This window comes from Morchella sextelata, assembly GCF_020137385.1.
Source record: "Morchella sextelata strain SCLS chromosome Unknown scls_5, whole genome shotgun sequence".
Classification (NCBI taxonomy): domain Eukaryota; kingdom Fungi; phylum Ascomycota; class Pezizomycetes; order Pezizales; family Morchellaceae; genus Morchella; species Morchella sextelata.
In genome coordinates, this window is record NW_025408620.1 from 574,715 (window position 1) to 596,230 (window position 21,516).

The 21,516-nt window shown below is 46.5% G+C and overlaps 9 protein-coding genes across 9 annotated transcripts; 6 read left to right on the top strand and 3 right to left on the bottom strand.

The window, feature by feature from the left end:
• Positions 1-256: 256 nt before the first annotated feature.
• On the top strand, positions 257-2,036 carry H6S33_010660 (uncharacterized protein; the record flags this gene model as incomplete). Its single annotated transcript, XM_044842004.1, has 6 exons — positions 257-840; positions 897-964; positions 1,035-1,118; positions 1,170-1,255; positions 1,306-1,397; positions 1,448-2,036. 6 exons carry the CDS (start codon positions 257-259, stop codon positions 2,034-2,036), a joined length of 1,503 nt encoding a protein of 500 aa, XP_044696590.1.
• Positions 2,037-3,091: 1,055 nt separating this feature from the next.
• H6S33_010661 (uncharacterized protein) lies at positions 3,092-4,840 on the top strand (the record flags this gene model as incomplete). Its single annotated transcript, XM_044842005.1, has 5 exons — positions 3,092-3,193; positions 3,271-3,757; positions 3,815-4,355; positions 4,417-4,627; positions 4,676-4,840. The coding sequence occupies 5 exons, from the start codon at positions 3,092-3,094 to the stop codon at positions 4,838-4,840; spliced, it is 1,506 nt and encodes a 501-aa protein (XP_044696591.1).
• A 3,529-nt stretch (positions 4,841-8,369) lies between these two features.
• Positions 8,370-9,386, bottom strand: H6S33_010662 (uncharacterized protein; the record flags this gene model as incomplete). The annotated part of the gene is made up of 3 exons (XM_044842006.1): positions 8,370-8,743; positions 8,803-9,227; positions 9,280-9,386. The coding sequence occupies 3 exons, from the start codon at positions 9,384-9,386 to the stop codon at positions 8,370-8,372; spliced, it is 906 nt and encodes a 301-aa protein (XP_044696592.1).
• Positions 9,387-10,572: 1,186 nt separating this feature from the next.
• Positions 10,573-11,897, bottom strand: H6S33_010663 (uncharacterized protein; the record flags this gene model as incomplete). The annotated part of the gene is made up of 2 exons (XM_044842007.1): positions 10,573-11,450; positions 11,507-11,897. 2 exons carry the CDS (start codon positions 11,895-11,897, stop codon positions 10,573-10,575), a joined length of 1,269 nt encoding a protein of 422 aa, XP_044696593.1.
• Positions 11,898-12,396: 499 nt separating this feature from the next.
• On the top strand, positions 12,397-14,128 carry H6S33_010664 (uncharacterized protein; the record flags this gene model as incomplete). The annotated part of the gene is made up of 6 exons (XM_044842008.1): positions 12,397-12,414; positions 12,569-12,873; positions 12,967-13,121; positions 13,816-13,826; positions 13,923-14,021; positions 14,108-14,128. 6 exons carry the CDS (start codon positions 12,397-12,399, stop codon positions 14,126-14,128), a joined length of 609 nt encoding a protein of 202 aa, XP_044696594.1.
• Positions 14,129-14,229: 101 nt separating this feature from the next.
• Positions 14,230-14,987, top strand: H6S33_010665 (uncharacterized protein; the record flags this gene model as incomplete). The annotated part of the gene is made up of 2 exons (XM_044842009.1): positions 14,230-14,481; positions 14,556-14,987. 2 exons carry the CDS (start codon positions 14,230-14,232, stop codon positions 14,985-14,987), a joined length of 684 nt encoding a protein of 227 aa, XP_044696595.1.
• A 2,232-nt stretch (positions 14,988-17,219) lies between these two features.
• Positions 17,220-17,879, top strand: H6S33_010666 (uncharacterized protein; the record flags this gene model as incomplete). The annotated part of the gene is made up of 5 exons (XM_044842010.1): positions 17,220-17,295; positions 17,351-17,414; positions 17,462-17,498; positions 17,620-17,656; positions 17,827-17,879. The coding sequence occupies 5 exons, from the start codon at positions 17,220-17,222 to the stop codon at positions 17,877-17,879; spliced, it is 267 nt and encodes an 88-aa protein (XP_044696596.1).
• A 385-nt stretch (positions 17,880-18,264) lies between these two features.
• On the top strand, positions 18,265-19,287 carry H6S33_010667 (uncharacterized protein; the record flags this gene model as incomplete). The annotated part of the gene is made up of 1 exon (XM_044842011.1): positions 18,265-19,287. The coding sequence occupies one exon, from the start codon at positions 18,265-18,267 to the stop codon at positions 19,285-19,287; it is 1,023 nt and encodes a 340-aa protein (XP_044696597.1).
• Positions 19,288-20,493: 1,206 nt separating this feature from the next.
• H6S33_010668 (uncharacterized protein) lies at positions 20,494-21,332 on the bottom strand (the record flags this gene model as incomplete). Its single annotated transcript, XM_044842013.1, has 3 exons — positions 20,494-20,621; positions 20,710-21,102; positions 21,182-21,332. 3 exons carry the CDS (start codon positions 21,330-21,332, stop codon positions 20,494-20,496), a joined length of 672 nt encoding a protein of 223 aa, XP_044696598.1.
• Between the last annotated feature and the right edge of the window lie 184 nt (positions 21,333-21,516).

Sequence of the window (21,516 nt, forward strand, 5' to 3'; positions counted from 1 at the left end):
CGCACACCTACCAATAAAATATGCAACCTCCCAAAGTGTCAAACATAGAATATACCCTTACGGGTCGAACGAAAGGAATGGAATACTAGCCCTCGGTTGGTGCAAATTCAACGCCTTTACAAACCCCATAAAGGGGCAAGAAAGTACACGACTCTTTTCATATTCTACTACGGGGAATAAAAACTCAAATCAAAACCATACAATCGAGCGGAGGTTTTTCCGTGACAAGCGCTCATTCTCGAGGTTAGGCGCAAATATGTCACGAAGAAGCATTACAACCTTAAGCGAAAAACTGGTTGCTGAAAGATTTGAGGCATTGGCGGAAATCATAGGGAACATTCAAGATAAAAAGAGATTAGCAATGGCTCATGAATGTCTTTCGGTTTTTGAGAAAGCGATTGGGGATGTCGCTGCCCCCGAGAAACAGGTAGAGCTTCTCTCAGAACCAACTGTTATGCAGCCCGGGGCGACAGTAAAACAGACCACTACCACTACCGTCGAGGCCGTCACCGAGACTACTGTCAGTTGCCAAACAGAACCGGGCCAAATTCTCCTCGAAAGCCTCGAATTTACCCCGGAACCGGAACCATATGATCCGTTCATGGAGTTTCAAATATCGGAAGTTGAATTGGAACGAAGACAACTTCTAAAACCTGGTAATGTCAATAAGACTTGGAGTCATCTATTATACCAAAACAAGGAGGAAAACCCCCCTACGGTACATTATTGCAAGACACTTGAAGAAGCAAATGAAGCAGCGGCACTCTTCCTAAACGATAAATTTATTGGATTTGATATGGAGTGGGATCCGTGGGCGAGAGCTACTGAAAAGTCACCAAGGTACATATAATGGTTCGCAATCCTGATTAGATGACAGTCAATCTTATACCGCATAGATCTCAAACATCTTTAATACAAATAGCCAACCAGAGTGATATCGCCCTATTTCATATTTCACTTTTTGGTAAGTCATACATACATCTCCCTCTTTTTTCTCTCTCTAATTTTGGATCGATGTTTATTTGCTACTGAAGGTAAAAAAAATCAATTTATACCCAAAAATCTTCACAAGATCTTAGTCTCTGAGGATATATTAAAAGTCGGTGTTAATATTAGTGGTATGTTACAATATGTCCCCCAAACTTTGGCTCTAAAACTTATTGAATTAGGCGATGCTCGAAGAATATACAAGTACCTCAACATCTCTATGCAAGGGGCTTTCGAACTTAGCGATTATAGGAACTTGTTGAATACAGTTCTAAAGGGGGGAGGATATATACCTAAACGATTGATATCCTTGGCAAGCTTGACAGAGGAAGCTTTGCTCCTTCCGCTAAGCAAGGGAAAAGTGAGACTCAGCCAATGGAAAAGCCCACTGACTACGCAACAAATACAATGTACGTGGGATTGATGATCTTTATCAAGTTTCAACTTCTAATCAGTCAAGCAAAATCTCTTTAGATGCCGCAGCCGATGCCTATGCAGGAGTACGGATATTCGATGTTTTCCAAACAAGGAGAAGCATGCTTAAGCCCTGTCCACCTTTACCAAAAGCCCGTGTGCTGAATGTAGAAGAGTTTGGGGCAAAGAAGACTCGAAAAGTATCTAAAACATCAATACTTACAGAGAGTAATGGAGGAAACGAGAAACCCAAGGACAAATCGATATTAGCCCTCACAAAGAATCTATCGAAAATCGAAGGCGGGTTAAACGGACAAAAAAGGCCCGAAGAGGTTGAAGAAGCAGATAAATGGGTGGCAAAGTATATGGCACAAGAAGGATCTTTGGTAGCTTCTGGGCCGCAGCTACGAGCTTACGCGATGTGGCATGAAGGTGGCTATGGAGTAGAAGAGATATCTAAACTTTGGAGGGACCCACCTCTCAAGTTGCGCACTGTGGCCGACTACATTTTAGAAGCTATCCGCCTGGAGAGTCTACCATATGAGAAAGAAAAGGTTAAAGAGTTAATCACGCACGCAGGGCCAACTACTAATTTCCCCTGGGAGAAGAAAGTTGGGCTTAAAAAGTGGATGTAGTCAGCAGAAAACGACGTGGTCATTGGCTTGCATGGATGATGATACTCTACTCTACCTAAGGTACTCTATGCACGCAATCGCTTGATTGACATTCCAGATGACTAATACATGTAATAAACAACTTTCTTGATGTATATTTACTTAGTCAGCTGGAATGTAAATCATGCGATGTCAGTTCATGAAGGTGAGCCTAGGCATATATGTGTAAATCCCGCATAGGCATTGTATACGAAAGCAAGGGAAATTAGTAGATACAAGATTACCACTTGTTCAAACTGTATATAGACAACTGAAAATATTATGAGGGGACTACATGTACGGTTTACAAGTATGTGTGTACATAGAAGGTAATATATCCGTCACTAGATATCCAAAGCCAGATATCATTTGCGAAATATTGGGAGTACAGACACTTGATATCGCGGCCAGAGCAACTCCTAAACAAGTAGTTCTCAATCTCAAATCCCTTTTGGTGTGTATATCCCACATATATAGAGAAAGGAGTTAGAGTCATGTATCTAAGCGTTGTACCCAAGACTGGAGATTTCCGTGGCTTGCACTGGTTCACGGGCGTCCAAATTACCCCCAAGTCCAATGCTCAATTTAACCTCTCTCCTGAAAACCCATATTTGGATTGGGGCAGATTTACTCCAGGTGGCAGATCTGGAGCGGGAGGGAGCACAGGGCAGCGGACATCTCTCTTAAGTCTTGTCAACGCGGAGGAGCAAAAGGAGTTGTCGGTTGTCGTCTTGGCAGGAACCAGTACCCTGTCGGCAACAGTGCACCCAAGACGAAAAGGGCTCCGAGGGCGCGGGCCATTGGTCGAGTACCATTACAATAACACCTGGCAACAAGCAAGCCTCAGAGTTGTTCGAACCCCTTTCGCCCAGACATTTCGTCAGTTACCCCCTTTCCCTGGCATTTGGGACTATCCTACTTAGTGCAATTGACTTCTTTTTATACTTCGTCGACTCCCGCTCTTTCCTTCCATCCTCCCTCATCCAACTCATCCTGCTCATCACCCCCAGTAGCAGGAACTCAATCAATTCTTCACAATGAGTAGCTCCGACGCTGAGGTGAACTTTGAGTTCATAGAAACTCCTCCTGCCAAACCTCCTCTACCTCCATCATCGGAGTGCGGTGTAAAAACCACAGCTGTAAGTCAATTGATATCAATTGGGCAATTGTTCCAATTTTGATCCTATCTCTGTTCCAATTTATTAATATTTTATAGTATCCGACAATTCCCAATGCTCCTCTTCCAGCAGACGGTCCCGGGAGTGATACTTTCTCCAATAAGATCCTCTTTGGTGCCCTCTTCATAGTTCCCTTCTACCTCCGTTACAAAGTTGGTGGAGGATGGAAGACATTCATCTTCTTCGCCTTGATCACCTCTCTACCTATCCTTGTTGCATACTGGACCGTCGCTTCCCGCTTCTCCCCAAGAAAGACCGAGAAGGTCAAGCTTCCCGGAAAGCCCATTGAACACTACCTTGAGTTCCACAAGAAAGAGGATGCCGCCGTGTACAAGGGAAAGGCCAAGATTGCTATGGAGACCTTCCACGAGAAGTATTTTGAGGGTGATGTCTCATTCAAGGGCGACTGCTTGGAAATTATGGAATCCCGTCACGACTGGGCCAGCTTTGAGTTCACCATCTCTCTTTTCAAGTACTTCTTGCTTGGCATGATCCCGGAAATGCTTGTACACAGCAGGTCTCAGGGTAAGATAAACCCATAAACCACATTCGGTATATAATTATGCTAACTGGTGTGCACAGATGAGGAACAGGTCCGTGATCACTACGACCGCGGTGATGACTTCTATGGTTGGTTCTTGGGCCCACGCATGATCTACACCTCCGGAATTATCTCAGATCCCAGCAAGGAAGAGACTCTTGAACAGCTCCAGGACAACAAGCTTAAGATCGTGTGTGAGAAGATCAACCTTCAGAAGGGTGAGCGTATGCTCGATCTTGGATGTGGATGGGGAACTCTCTCTCGCTTTGCTTCCAAGAACTACGGAGCCCATGTCACCGGTATCACTCTTGGACGTAACCAGACTGCTTGGGGTAACAACGGACTTCGTCGTGATGGTATTGAGGAATCTCAGTCTCGCATTGTCTGTACCGATTACCGTGATTCTCCTGTCCCCGCCGGAAAGTACAACAAGATCACCTGCTTGGAGATGGCCGAGCACGTCGGTGTTAGACACTTCGGAACTTTCTTGACTCAGGTTTACAACATGCTTGATGACGATGGTATTTTCTTCTTGCAGATTGCTGGATTGAGGAAGAGCTGGCAATACGAGGATCTTATCTGGTAAGTTTTTTTTATTGTCTAAACTCATCTAGTTCTCATTTACTAATATTTCAACGTTCAGGGGTCTTTTCATGAACAAATATGTCTTCCCCGGTGCTGATGCCTCTACCCCTCTTGGTTGGTTCGTCGATAAGCTTGAAGGAGCTGGTTTTGAGGTTAAGAGTGTCGATACCATTGGAGTCCACTACAGCGCTACTCTCTGGAGGTGGTACAGAAACTGGATGGCAAACCGTGAGAAGGTTGAGGCCAAATACGGCGCCAGATGGTTCAGGGTAAGCCATATCCATCTCTTGATATTTCTCCGGGCTAATTTCCCTTAGATTTGGGAATTCTTCTTGGCCTACTCCACCATTGTCTCCCGTCAAGGTTCCGCTACCTGCTACCAGATTGTCCTCCACAAGAACATCAACTCGTTCCACCGTGTTGAGGGTATCGCCACCCACCATGGATTGGAGGGCGCCCTTAACGTCAAGAGGGATTACTAAACGTTCTTGTACGAATTTCTTTTCTAAAAGAATTGGTTTTGGTGTTGAGTTATAAACCGGTGATGTTTGAGAAGGTAGTTCGTGGATAGTAGTGCACTGTTTGTGCCACGACTATGATGAAAAAAAATATATAGACGGTTTGAAATTTGGTATCGGTTTTGTTAGAGATGGTCAGGGTTGTGATAGCTTGCTGTCAGACCTTGCGGTAATACTAAAGGTTGTCGGGATTTGGAGCAGTTTTGTTGAGACATATGACCCTGTATAAGTAGTTGCGTTTGCTATACAATATCAACGGTTATTGCTCCAAGTCATTATTTTGTTCACAAATGAAGTGATTTTTGTCTTTTGCCAGATTTTCTGAATCAAACGCTGGTGTTGAACGGCCATGACCAACCCTCCGAGTATCTATCGACACTATCGTTGCTCAATCTCATATCCATGTGAGGGTTTCTTGCTGCGAGTGAAAGCTGATTGGGCGCAATGATCCGTGTTGTGCAGACTATGTGTGCGTGCTCGATTCTGAAGTGAGGGAGAAAGGAACAGAAAAGGAGCCCTTTTTATATCTGCCAAATGGCCCTCTGCCGGAAGCCGGCCAACCCGAGCCGGTACTTTGATTGCCGTAAATACCGGCGGTCGGACCAAGTTACGGTCAATGGTTAGTTGACTCCCGAACCTCGTGGAAAAGGGTCCGGTTTAGAGTGCGCCGCTGGGGGAAAGGGGGGGTGGTAAAGTCAAAACCACACTCTAAATTAGATCTACTAGCTAGTTAGGTATTTAAGTATGATCCCTGGTCCCCGGGTAAAAAACTTTAAAGGGTCTCATCCTTAAAGTCATGATTTTGGACCAAGCCAAGCCTATTCTGGACGGCCATGGATGTGTAATTTGAGACACTGGGGAATACCAGAAGGCGAAGAAGTTTAGTTACGCACTCAACCGAATCCGGTATGGAATCCCATCCTATGGATCCATCTTAGTCATATCACCACATATCCCCCCAAGACCCGGAAACTATCGTAATGGTGGGGGCCGGGTGAATCACGAGTGATACCCTGTGATCCAAGCTTGTTGGGCTTGTCCGAGCAGAATTTTACAGGTAGTGGCGGGATGTCTACGGCCTTGTACAGAAGACCGTACCTGATAGCTTTTATACGCTATAATAGGCCTATGAGGCTGTGGTGAGGCTCCGTCACCTTCGATAAATTATACAGCTGTTTTAACTTTACTCACTGGCTCAACGCCGAGAGGCATTCCAACATTGATAAGGGATACTTTATCGGGACATTACACAAAGTCTTCCGGGCTCGAGGGTATAGTTGGAGCTTAGATGGTTGGTTCGGCGGGGAACTTCTCTCTGGGGTGCAGATCATCAATTTGGACAAATATATATATGCGAGTGATCTTCTATGATTGAGCAGCGAAATTTCCTAAACAATTTTAATTCGAATTTAATCAGCCTGTACATCACTAGCACCGTCAGTCTAAGAGCAATAGAAATTCCGCGGGGAGAATGCACAACTCCGAGATCTCCATATAGCGGGGGGTTACCAAAAGTCGAAAGAGGATAACGTTCGTATAGCAACGAGTCCTATGATGTTGCGGTATCAGTACACCAACATAGAATCAATGTCATTTTATACTACACTACATGTAGGTATGGTACATGGTCGTGATAGATTGTCATGGCAGGGTTAGGTGTCGCCCTAGCTCGCTTTGCTCTCGCGCTCTCTTAAGTATTACTTCCCGGCCTCTGACAATTGTGTGGGCGAGCGTGGTCTAGTGGTAGACGCCTCGTCAACGGAGGACACCGAATGGGTTGAGTCCCCATGACCATCAGTAGGTCATGGGCTCAATCCCGAGGGGTGGGAGTCTATACTGGCGTTATGTGTAATAAATTGGCACTCACCCCCCTGAAAAGCATACTCTCCAGCAAGACTTTTTGTAAATTTTTCTGGGGCTTATTGGCCCTCCTCCGGCCTCGTAGGTTAAGTGTGATATCGATCAGATCTCTGGCTGGCCCTGCAGCTTGAACAATTATCTTAGCTTCTCTCTCATTATTTGGCCTCCCAATGGTCATCGCCTGATATAGGATTAGGATTTAGCGAAACTTTTTCAAGCCATATTCTTTTATAGTATAGTAGATTATTTATAGTAGGAATACTTATCTAGAGATGATAAGGAAGGCTTTATTACTATGTCGCGAACACCCATGGAGGTACTGTCAATTCTGACTCCTAACTTTCCCCCAGTTTCATTGGATCAAGTGAGAGTATATCGGCTTGCTGATGATTATAGTTTGATAGATAAAGTACAGTGTATTATTTACAGTATATTTAACTAGCTAGTAGCTAGCTGTTCCTAGAGAAAATTCAAAGACATTTTTGCTTGTGTTATGAGCGGGTACACTAGTGAAATACTCTCCAATTTAACCTTGAGAAAGTATGTCCTAATTGCGCTAGTGAAGAGCTAAAGTTTTGCTTGAATGTCTCTGTCTCTGAATACCAGATAATTTTGCAACTCGGGATGAATATTAATTCGAAAGATGGAGTATCTCAACAGCATGCAAAGCACCTATTCCATTTCGAATATTAGATCTACCCACTTTAGTGATTTCCTTATAGATAGCGGTTCTTCTAGCTGAATGAAAAAGGTGACCTTTGAAAGTTTTCCGAGTTTTTCTCGTATAGATACGGTTCCCTAATAGGACATAGTGCCAGGTTTTGATTATATAAAAGGATGCTACCAGACTTTGTATTTGCAGTAGTAACAGTCATAGGATGGTTCTCATCATCTAAGCCTGCACCGCCAAGTATTCCTCTGTACTAGCTAGTGGCAATATATTACGTGTACATAGGGAGAAAATTACACTTGCGACGCAAAAGCCCCCGACACTCTCTCGTGGCTTTTTGGCACAATTCTCCACAAATAACGAGGGACCAGGCCGTTCACTAGTAAGGGCTCTAAAGGCCGTGGTAACAGAGTCTGTCAGGGACCCTTGAAATCTACAATGTTTGTTTTCCAGGTGATAGTGGGAACCGCTGAAGGCCTATTTCAGTGGTATAAAAACACACTCCTTATTTTCGAACGCCGTTGATTCAGCCGCATAAGTTATCACTCGATCGACCACTTTGCTGAATCTAGTTTTACTCCTGGGGCTGCTCAGTTGAGGCGAGTAAACACAACACAACTCCAGCTAGGCATACGTCATGCCACATTTACTCATGTATTGATACAATATATCCATGGGCAAATTATAAAGAAATTTTACAGGAGAGCTATTCAAGCAAAACATCGCATTATCAATTCCTACTAACAAAATTCCCATCGAGCACATGCAAACGCTGACGAATAAGCAATCAATCAAATAAATGTATAAAAAAACTGCCCATGAAACCAGTTACTACGGATATGGTACATACACCAAGCAAATAACATCCAAATAGTCAACGAAAAAAAGCCCAATCGCAAAGAACACCGTCGTTTACAACCCTATGATAGCGTACCCATCGCCTCTATTTCAATTTCACAGCATCTATTGCTGCTGCTGCTGCTTCTTCGCAGCTGATGGCCCCATCTCCTTCTCGAACGCGCCGTAAGAGACTTGGAGGCTGCTCAGCGCGGTGAATGCAACGTAGAGGACGCTCAACAGGAAGAACAGGGCAAGGTATCCGGCAAAGATAGCAGGGGTGAAGAACTGGTATCTCTTGAACAAACTGCCCTCGGGGAGAGTGGTGTTGGTCTTCTCGTCATCATCGCGGACTTGGAAGTTCTCGCGGCGGCGGAGTTCGTGGGCATCTCCCTTAGACTCCTTCATGGCAGCTGGAGTCATGGAGATAGGCGTAGAGGTGTAAATGAGGTTGTATTTGTACGTTGGAAGGAGGGAAATGATCGAGTACAAGAATGAATCTGCACCGGCGTTAGTAACCTGCCATAGAAGTTAAACGTGGGTGTGTGTGGTGACAAACCGTTCTCCATGATTGCCTTGTGTCTCGCAGGGCCCTTCTCGGGAAGGGTCTCAAAATCGACCCTGATGAGCTTGGGCTTCATATCGTCGAATCCGCCAAAGCTACCAGTCTTTGCGTCCACCTCCTCTACCTCTGCATCACATGTGGCGATCGCGAAATCCTGTAGTATGTCTGCAATGTCCTCAAACTTTACGTCATACTCGTACACCTTGCTCACAGCCTGAGCCCGCTCTACCCCAACCTCTTTGAAAACGGTTGACAAGCGCGGTGCCGAGGAGGCATGCGCGAAGTCGCTTGCGTGCAGGCCGGGCTGCGTCACGAGGATATAAGCGTCGGCATCACAGTAAGAGATTATGCCCTTTGCTGTCTGGACAAAGGCGGAGGTCTCGAGGAGAGGTTTAGTGTTGTCGGCTTGAGAGAAATGTCTAGTTGGAGTTAGCGGGTGAGAGGCCACGATCAAGGAGGCGAGCAACTAACTTGGAAGCGGAGATTAGGAAGAAGGGGGAGGTGTCTTTGAAGGCGGAGACGAAAGGTGCACTCAGTGCTGCCAGCAGTGAGAGTTGGGCGGTTAATTGGAAACGCATAATGGAGGCTGTTGATTTTCTCGTAGGCTCGTAACTTGCTCAATGAGAAGTTCGTGTACGCGATCGTTGGTGGTTGAGCTGACGAGCACGATGATCTACGCCAAGGGCCTTGGCGCCTACTAGGACTTGACACCAAGTGAGCAGGAGGAGACGGATCTGAAACAGAAATGGATAGCTAAAAATGTCAAATGTTTTTATAACCACAATTATGATGTTTATTTGGTGGTTGATCGCTAAGTATAATTTCGCAGGACCCAGCAACCTTTTTTTAGACCAGCCCAGGTTGTAATTGACACCGGCTCCTGGATATCGGTTCCTAAGGCCATGCTGCACTATATTATATTTAGGTGAAGTAACAGCAAAGAAGAACAATGTCAGGATTTCCATAAAATGTAGTTCTGTTTCATAAATATTGTTTCAACTGTCTGGTGATTGTTTTATCTGTGAGTATGTAACTATGCCAAACCATCTCGCAGTTTATAATAAAACATTAGCAAGGCACCGGAGTACTGCGCCCCAGGCAGACTTGGAAAGCTGTTTGTACCAGGGTATAACAGCATCTTTCTCGTCAATACGCTCAGAACCGTAGATATAAAACTCGGAAACTCAGTATTAAGAAACAGGAGCACACGGGAAAGTCCTAGCACATTTGTATGTCTAGGCGCCTGCTGACGCAGTTCTCCATATTGCTAACTTGGCGAAGATACGTACTGAAAGAGACCTCATACCTCATTGATTATCACCGCCGTTAATCACCATGGGCAGCGGAAGAAGCTCTGGGGTGTGACATGGCAATCGTTTCATGGGTGAACTCATAATCATGAAAAATCACTCGGATGATTTGCATCGCCAGATATTTTCAACTAAATGTCAGCGGCCCTACCCAACGAGAGTTAACTGGATATTATGAAAGGTCTCTAGAGCTGAGGCTAGTTATTACAAAAGAAAGCATGTAAACATTCGATTTCTGTTATACAAAGCACAATCATGATAGCCGTCAACAGTTCCTAACAAAAGAAATAATTATAAAAGCAAAGACTAACTCCGATACTACTCCCAAATTCCTCCATCCCAAGCTATTGATACTTAATGATGATTTACTCTTTTGTGATTACATTTTCCCCTTTCTTGCCATGCTACTTATGAATAATAAATGATGTTTGCAAACCCGAGATTATCCTCAAATCTACTCCACATCAGGAAGAGTAAGATAAAATTCCTCCTCTTCCTCTTCGAAAACCTCCGCGAGAGACGGGAGCGACTTGAGGAGGTCATCAACTCCATCATCATCCTCATTGTTAAACAACATAATGGCTGGAGTCTGTCTCTCATCATCCTCTCTCAAAATTCTTTCACAGACCTCGAGTGCAGTCTCCCTTTTGGGCAATTCAAAGGCTTTCTTGACACTCTTGGCGACTTCCTTGCCTGTAGTGTACCCAATCGTGGTCTTGGAGTTGGCCACAGCCATGCGACTGTTAGGACGAGACGCAGGGCGAATAGTGGAACGGGAACTAGGCCGGATTATGGTGCGAGAGCTAGGCCGGAGTGTCTCATCGGAAGAGCGGTTGGTGAGAGACCCAGAAATTGATCTTGAATGTGTCCTAGACGGGGGTCGTTGAGACGTAGAGGAAGGTGGACGCTGGGAGAGTGCTGTAGCCGCTCTAATTGATGCAGCGGTAGAAGGATGAGAGTTAATAGACCCATTACTCATAGCAGAGTTGGGTCTTGCCATTTCTCCACTACGCTTTCTGCTCACGATTGGTCTGTCTGCAAGATTGCTGGTAGAACGTTTATGTTTCAACTTAGCAGCAATGGATGCTGATCTCTGCACAGTATCCTTCTTGACTGATACTCTTTTTGGCCTTACTTCAGATAGCAATTGATCAGTTTCTGCGTCAAGAAGAGCTGAAATCTGACGTTCAGATTCTTCGAGTTGACGGTCAATCTTAGATTTTCCGGATTCATCGATATCCAGAAGAAATTGGCGGTGGCAGTTGCTATAGAGGTGCTTGCTAAGTCTCTCATAGTTTGGGATCTCAAAGTCGTCAGGAATGTCGGGAAGTTCTATAATCTTGTGAGTACATGTTTGTCCAAAAATGGACAAAAGAGGATCAAAGTACCCGTTTCACGTGGGGGCATATATTCAATCTCCGGATATTCTCCTTCCTCATTGGCGATGGGAACAACCTCGGCCGTAAGCGAAAGACGCGTACGGATAAGGCGACTAGGTTTCTGGAAGGTCTTCTGTCCTTCCTCTCCTTCAGATGGAGGACGTCTCGCCTTTGCGTTGGTGGTTTTCCCTGTGAGGGCAGCTCGCCGTGGACCAGCGGGCGTAATGAACATAGAGGGGTCTTTCCCAGCAAAAAGATTGCTCTTGCCGCCCTCATCATTCAATGAGACTTTGTATGGAGTCTTTGGGTTTAACTTGGAGGGACCGGGCGTTTTGGGATTGATTTTGCCCGCCCCGTGCGATGGTCCATGGATCAAAACGTTTTCCTTATTGGCAAGCATGTCTGTGGTCGAGGTTTTGGGGCGGTATTAGCTGGCTTTGGATTGTCGTGATGTCGGAAGGCCAAGATACAGGGTGGGCCAGATGTTGTTGTACTAGTGATCGGTGGTGACCATGAAAGAAACGTATGTCAGAGCTTTTTGCGATGGTTGCTTAAGATCAGGAATGATGTAAACAAGGGAGTATCATCCCTAGCTTGGCACGTTCCCAGGGCAACGATTGTCAGACATCAGCCATTCCATGCCGCACTCTCACCCCGGCGCTTGCCCCTCTGGCCAAGCCCCCGCTCTCTCGTGAGCACTGACCCCACCACCAACCAACCCAACCCTTCAGGTCAGTCCGTGTCTGCTGCCAACGCATTTCCATCCCCTTCTTCGAACGTGGTCTTGCATTCCTTCCCCTTAGATTCTCATCGTCTTCCAACAAACTCCAAAAAAGCCATCTATACACTAAATACCACACCTATCTCATCCACCTCAAACAAATCTTTAAACCTTAAAAATGGATAAACTCAGAGAAGTAAGTATCTATTATTCCACATTGATTTAAGGTGTTGCTATTAGTTTGGTTACCCCTTATTCATCTGCACCTTGGATACCTCCATCCAGATGCGATGCTCTTTCGATACATCCTTATTGATTCAATATGAAACTTCATATTAACATCTCAACAGAGAATGAACACTCTCCGCCTGGAGACCGAGCAGGCCAACCAGAAGAACGAGGAGCTTTCTGCCCGTGTTAAGGTTCTCGAGCAAGAGAACCTTACAAAGGAACAAGAGATCGCATCCCTCACCCACCGGAACTCACTCCTCGACGGAGAAGTCGAGAAACTTGAGAAGCAACTCTCCGAGGCCAAGAGTGCTGCCGACACTGGTGCCGCCCACGGTTCCGAGGTCGACTCGCTAAGCAGGAAGGTGCAGTTGCTGGAAGAGGAGGCCGAGGAGGCAGACAAGAACTTGAGAGAGACAAACGAAAAGCAAGTTTCCCTTTTACTACACCTGCATAATCAAAGAGAGATACTTCCTTTCCAGAAATCATTTATCGATCTGCATCTAACTCGCCGCACTAGACTGCGTCTCACCGATGTCAAGGCTGAGCACTACGAACGTAAGGTTGCTACCGTCGAGGCCGAGCGAGACTCTTGGGAGAGGAAGTGCGAGGAGACTATGGAGAAGCTCAAGGCAGCCCAGGCAGAGCTGGATGAGTTCTCCAAGCAGCTCGACAGTTTGTGATCAACTTTCAGCTATTGCAGTCCACGTGGGAAAGGGGATTCGGACCACCTTCACATTGTTTCTATACATGCATTTGAAACCATTTTTCGTTTTCTGGGCTCAGGGGCAGAAGCAGATGTGATTGGTCGGGAAACGATTCCGACATTAAGATACCAGCGTGTTTCAGTCAGCATGGAGGTTTTTGTCTTCTGAACTTCTTCTATTTAAATGTTTTTTTTTCTCTCTCTTAGCTCCCGTTTAGTCTCTGTGTTCTTAAAGTGTACTTTTGATGGCGAAACCTTGTTGCAGACATCATCCGGGGTTAGTGTTGTGTTTTCGGAAGTATTTATTGAACCTCTCCTTTGTTCCAGGGGGTGTATTAGCTTCTATACGTTCCTTGGGAACACTCTATGAGCTTTAAATCGTTTTAGACCTTCAACTAGTAGCTCACACCGAGCTATCATTCTCGGTATCTTGGTGGGGTGGGTGGTCCCTGACACCCTAACTCATGCTGTGCCTCAACACACGATTGTGCATTAGTGTCACGTGAAATGCGATTAGATAAGATGTAAAGGCTGGAGATCAATTGACCCCGCCTGATGCGATAGGCCCCCTGACGTCTGCCCGGAGCCGCTTCTTGATGTCAAGGTCGTCCTCAACCCCATTCAGTTCTTGAGAATAGAATTGTTATTTGCGTCCATCTGAAGTATCTTATTGTGTGAGTAGCTGCCATCATCGAGTTCTTAGTGTCGCTCTGGGTCACCCCTGCCTGTATCGAGTTGTTTTACTGAAGCTAACAATGAGCGCGCGTCAGGCAGGTACCGCTGTCTACCTATTTTATTATAATCCACGAGCGGTTCTGCAGGTATCCATTTTGGAGTCAAGCTCTCCTGACGTGACGCAAAACTGCCCTGTCTGCCGCCTATTCCGCTCAAAGTCTTTTTCCACGAGAGCCCCACTAATACAGGACACCCACAACCATTATATTGTACATTAAAGGGCTCATTCCTTCTTCAATAGTTAGCCTCCTCTCCCCACCACCTAATAAAACACCTCCGATTCCTCCCTTCGTATTGTTCTTAACCCCCCATTCGAAGTATTCTTAGAAGTTACCCCACAAAATGGCTACCAGAAGACGTATTATGAAGGAGCTGGACGACATGGCCAAAGATACTTCTTCGGGAATGCATGCAACGCCCCTGGATCCGTCGGACATGACGCATCTGCAGGGTCGCTTTAAAGGACCCCCAGGAACGCCTTATGAAGGCGGCGAGTTCGTAATTGATATCAAATTGCCCGATAATTATCCTTTTATGCCACCAAAGATGAAGTTCGAAACTAAAGTCTGGCATCCGAATGTCAGCAGCCAAACTGTAATTTCCCCTTCCTCTCACTTGCTTCTTCTTGCTTAAAAGCCATTTTCGATGGTGCTGATTGATCGATACAGGGCGCGATCTGTCTGGATACTCTCTCGCAGAAATGGTCGCCGGTGCTTACAATCAAGACTGCACTCCTATCACTGCAATCCCTCCTCGATGCCCCCGAACCATCGGATCCGCAGGATGCCGAGGTTGCGCAGATGATGTTGGCGACACCGCAGGTCTTTAAAGCTCGTGCTCGGGAATGGGCAGTGCGGTATGCGGGTGCCCCGCGAGACTTGCAATCATCGGGGTCAACAGGGGGTACGAGTGGACCTACGCCAGCGCAGCAGCGGGCGATCGAATATGGCGGCTACGACCAAAACACAGTGGACGGATTCGCCAGCATGGGGTTCCCCGTGGCTTTAGTTGTGAGGGCACTAGGTTCGGTGGGTGCGAGAAAGAAGGGCCCATTGAGTGAAGAAGAGGCGGCGAGAGTGGTGGAAATGTTATTGAGCTAGTTAGCTTGAGTTTTGACTAAATGGATTTATTCTTTGTTCCTTTGATGGTTGTTTTTGTTTGATTTATGGAGGATTTGGTTTCCTCATGGAGTGTTTTGTTATAGGGAAAAACCATGCTAGGTTGAACACATAAGGTAGTAGGAGTCTTACTGGATATCAAGGCTATAATGTGGTATGAAATCAATTTCTTTTGTTGGCGGGTCGGGTTCGTTGGAGCATTTCAGTAGGGTTCAGGATCGGAATATAATCAGCGAATTGAGCTTTTCTTTGCATATAGTTCCTTTTGCAGCGATTGAATAGAATCAGAAGGCAGATTGTGAGGGGAGACTTTGTGCTGATATCTTGCCCCCTTGTATGCTAGAGACTCAAGCGCTTCTAATAAACTGTCATTATCACGACATGCAGGAAGAATCTTCGACTGCTGGCTACATGTACGTATTCTAACTACATTTAGAATCTCAAACTCTCTCTATATATATATATCCCTTCGTATATTACCGCATGCTGCCAAATTTATGAGACAGCAAATATCAATCCAGGAGATCACCCGGAATATAACCACTACATAAGCTCAGCCTTATAAGAGTTTGGCAGATTTATAAACAGAGGGTGAGATATTCGCCTAATCCACTCACCCGCAGCTTATCAAAAAGTTTAAGATCTCCTTAATTCAAGTTGACATGCCCCCTGCCTTGGTGCATCGGTTATGTGCATGACATGCCGGTCCCAATCCAGCCACTTCAGTATTTACTGGTGCTTGACATTCTTGGACCAGTTAGGGTATACATTCTCTGCACTATGACGATGGAAAGACCTATCTGATCTGCATGTTAATTTGGTGAAACTAGCTGGTCTACGTTTCAGGCGAAGATTCTAACGATAACTATAGGTATGCTTCATGAATTCAAAGAGTCCGATATAAAGAGAGACGTGATTCAAATCATAATCACGCTTTAATAAGATCTACCAATTCATTGCCATTAAGCTTTACCAAATTTCTCTACTTGTACCCCCATGTGCAGCCAACCAACAACTATTGAAAAGTGCACCTCATCTTCCCTTCAATGTGTCACACGTATGTCCCATCTTTCTGCCGGTCTCAGACTGTCCCACCTACGTTTATGCCATGAATAAACCAATCAATGAAATTCGGGTTCATGCCGGAAATATTGGAAGCGAGTGAGATCTTGTGAAAATAATTGTTTGTAATTCGCTAGTGTAAGGAAGCTTGATCATTGACACATCCTCTGGTTTCTTCTTCTTTCTATTAGAGCTAGGATTAATACGACAAAATAGAAATTTCAGAATCATAGAAACAATAAATACTAATACTTGATAACCTTTCTGTGGTAGATGCTAACGACAGGTCGAATAGATGCCCAAATCCCTCGCGGGTTGGTATTATAGGGACCTAACCCGGGTAGACGTATTCTAACCACTCGAACACCCGCCCCCACTTGAAAAAGATCGCGCTTCGATTGGCCGAGATTTGTTAGGAAAATCCACCAAGCGGTACTATATAATCAATTAGTTTATAGTAAATTTTGCTTCTTGGCCGAGTGCAAGCGAGGTCAATGTTTTAATAGCTATGAAAGGTAATATATTGAAAAACATTCAAAAAATTTCAAAACTGTAGACATTAACCTGACGAATTCTGGACTATACATGTAGTTGTAATTTTTCCATCCTTACAAGCTTCCCCCTTTCCCATAGTAACATATATCTTCGTTAGAATTAACGTTCCAGGATTTCCCCCCTGGCGTACTACATACAGGCACCTCAAATGTGGTACCGATAGGAATCTGCGATTCTTGTGTCCGCGGATCATGATCAAAAGACGATGGTGGTTATACATGTATTCCCGCGATGTATGTATGCGAATTTAAGGTTCGTCACATGGCACAACATTATCTAGCCATTTCCTGATCTAATCAATGCAGGGACCATGCGTGGATTTTGATTTGAGCCAATGACGTTGTATGGCTGTTGATTGGGTCGAATAAACATCTACAACGACAGCAGTTGTCTGTATCAAGTAGCCATTTTGTTAGAGTGTGGCCTTAAAAGAAAAAGGGGGGGGGGGGGGGGGGTGGGGGTGTATCGCTAGAGACAAGTGTCATGATGTGTAAAGTACAGGTACTGTAGTCAGTCTGGGTCGCGATAACATATAACACCGGTATACCGCCTCTTGTCGGGCTAGGTGTCTCTCTTTCGCACTGTCCTGGTCTTGCAATGCAGCTAAGAAGTCAGGAAAATCCAATACATCCATCCATCACGAGAAGAGAGCCTTCAAACATCAGACAGCAAAGTGAATTTGTTGTCAGATTATATGTCGAGATGTTCTGAGCTGATTCTTTAAATAGTCCAATCCCTTACATTATTTACTCCGGAGCACAACGCCTGCGTCAACTCTCGCTCAAAGGATTGGTGAGGTTTTTCAATTCAGTGGTGATCGATGCATGCATGGCTGACAGCGGCTCAACGGGCGGGATGGAGGAGAGACTCCGCAGGGTAGGGTAACATGACCCTCACTTCTTGATTTGATTCCTATGATGGTACCAACATGTATTTAGGTCAGACATGTGATGTAGCTTTATATACATGTAATTGCTTACTTCAGTTGACATTCCAGTCCCTCTTCGTTGTCATTCCTCTATTTTGCGTGGTAGGTATGTTATGCTGGCCTTCCCCTACCCCCTTGTTTTTGCTAGTTTTCTATGCCCCCCAGCTTCTCGGCAAATTGGTGCCCCGGGGATTTCTGCAGGGGGTCCGGCAGGCAGAATGGTGCGATTAGGAAAGATGTTGTTTGCTCTTTAACTAATCTATTTTGGTGATGCAGTTTATTATTATTTGTTCTCCCTTCGTTTTCTCTTCAATATTATTACTGCATAGAATACGATCGATAGGTGCAACACAGTACCTCAGCTTTTTACAACTCCCGCAGGAAATTCGACTCGTCGGTTGTTGCCCGTCTCCCAATTGCCGCTTCCGCTGCAAGTTCAGACAGAGCTCGTGACTTTGCTCGCTTTTAGCCCCGACGTTCCCTTCACCTTTCCAAAAAGGAAAGTCCCTGCTTCTGCTGCTGCGGCGCCTGGACTCCCGTAATTGCGAGATCAGAAAGGAAGAAAAAGGGAAAAATCCCTTACAAAGGCGTCTAATTTACTTACATACACCCCGCGCTCAACCTCGCTCGCTATCGTGTCGTAATAGTCACCACCTTCGCTCGTTTGTTCGTCCTTGGTCGTATTTCATCCCATCACTGTCGTTGCCGTACACCATGAGGGTCAACTCTTCCCTAATATACAGCCTCCTTGTTGGTGCCCTCGCTACGACTGTTGTAGCTCAGGATGGAACAACTGCCCAAAACACTGCTACTGCTGCCACCACCACCACTGCTGCGCTTCCTACCTTAGGCCGAGAAACTACATCATCTAGATCTGAGGAAGCATCAACGACTGCTGCTGCTGAAACCAGCACCTCGAAAGTTATCATAACTGGAGGTATTCCCGTGACTGCAACTGATGCCGTCCCCAGTCTTAGTACAAGCACAGCGAAGCTCCCTTCGCTCACAGGAACCAGTGGCCTGGCTATACCAGTCGTTACAGTCCCTCCGACCAGCAATGCACCATTTATACAGAAATCAACTCTCCCTGAGGGCACCGTATTCATTGCTGTCGGGTCTGCGCTTGCCTTTTTTGCATTCGCAGTGATCGCATGGCGCGGCCTCGTTGCATGGAGTCTTCATAGAAGCGTTCGTAAGGCTGCTTCGAATGTGCATCTCTCCGACTCGAAATCTAAATCTCATCTCCGACCACCACCCTCTGGCTCTGGAGGCTTTTACTCTACTGGACCTGGCTCCCAGTTAAGCCTTGACCATATTGCGACCTCGCCCAGAACTGCAAACCGTCCTGATGGCCGCCAGATGACGCCGAACCATTCTCTTTTCTTCTCCCCGACCGCAGGCGGCGGCGCAGCTGGCGATCGTAGATCTGCGTACTTGCCGGCGGGATATTATGCTTCGGGTCAGAGAGACTCTCTCATCATGGGACAGGCGAACGGAAGCCACACGCATGTGCATTCCCAGAGCATATCGAGCACTAGATATGGTGGTGGAGGTAGAGGGAATTCGGGGGTTAGTCCGCCTGGAAGTCCGATGATGGGGCCACAGGGGATGGCAGTGAGGGCGGGCGCGAGTACGGCGTCGTTGAGTCTACCACCGACAGGAAGGGCACCGAGTACCTACTTAGAAGACCTGTTTGAGAGTCATAGAGAGGGTGGTGGCGGAGGGAGAGGGTTGTAAGCGTTGTTGTGTATTGAACGAACTAACGCCTATCAATGGGCCTTTTTTTCTCTGATGCCATTATTTTATTGACTGATTGATTGATATCCTACGTCGTGCCAGTAGAGGCTGCTCATGTTATTTATTACTTTTTGTCCTTTTTTTTGTGTGGTTATGGGGGTTAATTAGTAATGGCGCTTTCGTGGATCCCTTGTTTTTTGTCATTCTATGTACTTCTTTCTACGTACTCTACTCCACCTTCCTCCTTCCTTCTCTTTTTTTTTCACCCCCTTCACATATGGAGGTTCGAATTAGCTAGTGGTTAATATGCCCTCTGTTCTGCCACACACACATACCAAAAAAAAAAAAAGCACCGCTGAGCGGGGGGGAGGGGGGGGATGATTTGTAGTTTAATGTTTAGATGTTTCTCTTCTGGCGGTGGAAGGAAGGGGGGGACTGGAATGTATTTAAGATTAAGCGTGTGCTGCCTTCTAAGTTTTGAGATGGAGAAAACCGCGCAGCGTGCAGTGTGCAGCATGCATGCGGCTGAGGAGAAGTACCTGTGTCGTGGTTGAATTGGGGCCATAGGATATCACTCGCTACGGGTAAGGTCGAGTGCAGAAAGCGAGATGGAGGGGCTGAAAGTGTAGATTTGGGCTCTGCTCGTTTTTGGTAGGGCGGTGGGTGTGGTTGGCTGGTTGGGCGGTGTGGTTGGGAGTGGGTTTGGGAGTGAAGCTGGAGAGGGGCGGTTACGCCAGTACTGTATGAAGCTGGATAAAGAAGGTAGAGGAACTAGATGTAGCTAGAGAAAACTTTGTTTGGCCCATGGTACTGGGTATGTGTACTGACGTCCAGTCTCGTCGTACATACTTCGTGCGGATTAATTGGGTGCGGGTTTACCAATATAGATTTCTAATATTCTACAACTTTAGGTATTATAGGTAACATATATCTTCAGGTTTACTATTATAACGTATTAATAGGGGAGCTAATTAAATACATGTACTTATGTCTATAGATAGGGTTGGGTTAGGTTAGGTTAGGTTAGGTTAGGTCAAATGTAGTAACACCACATATCCAGCTAGTTAAGCACGAAAAAAAGCTGGCAAATCGATCATTGTCCCATTGCCACTGCCTTCCATAACCTAAATACAAATAAATACACAAACCCCAATAAATAAATACAACTCAACATTCCTCCATGTATCCCCACCGGCGTCTACTAGTCTAGCACAAACACGGCAAATGCAGCGTCTGCAACGTACAAGTCTCACCACTCGGCGTGTCGCTCCCCGTCTGCAGATACAGCTTATACGCCCCCGCCGTCGACGTCTCGCACGCCAAGAAGTTGAGCTCTGTCCATCACGCACACTTGTTAGCCTCTCTCTCCCCTTCCCCGTCCCCTCACCCCATCCCCCCAACCAAAAGAAAGGGCAAACTCACGTCTCCCAAACACACTCGCATTCGTGGTAATAATCGTATCGCCCTCCAACCCCCACCCCGTCGTGGTCGCCGTCGCACCAAACGAAATCGCCTTATAGCTCGTCGTTGCAGAGCTGTCCACGTTCAGGTACAGGCCGGATGTGGTGTCCTGGATGGAGCCCGAGATGATGAAGCGCTCGGCGGTGGCCTCGGCGGCCATTACTGGCACGCCGGAGAGGGACTGCAGATACAGGTGGTAGATGGGCGTGCTGACGCCGCGAATCAGTTGGCCTGTGCCGGTGGGGGCTGTGCCGGATGCGGTGGTGGAGGGGGTGGTTGTGGCGGTCGTGGGAGTCACGGCGGTGGTGGAGGCGGTGGAGGCGGAGGCGGTGCCGGGTTGGCATTGGGAGTAGTCTGTGGCGGTTAGTGAGCTGGCTGGGGTGTAGTGGAGGCGGTTGTTTCGGCTGCGGGTACGGATAGGAGCGGGACTTACAGTCATTGACCTTCGTGCACGCATACCCGCTTACGCACGCCGTGTCGCCGCTGTATGTGGCGCCGCCGCACTGGCCCCACGCTGCTACAGCGCCATGGACGCTGCTAGCGGAGATCGAGAGAAGGAGGAGGGTGAGGAGTTGGCTCTTCATTCTGAAGTTTTTTGGGCGGGTGTCTTGGGTTTTGTGGGGAGTGGAGTGGAGGGGAGGGGGCAGAGGTGGGTTTTAAGCTCCACTAGAAGCTCAAGGGGAGAGGGCGGTAGAGGGGAGATGGGAGGAGGGCGTGGGTTTGGGGTATATAGAGTAATGCTTGTTTGTCTATATCATCTATAGCATC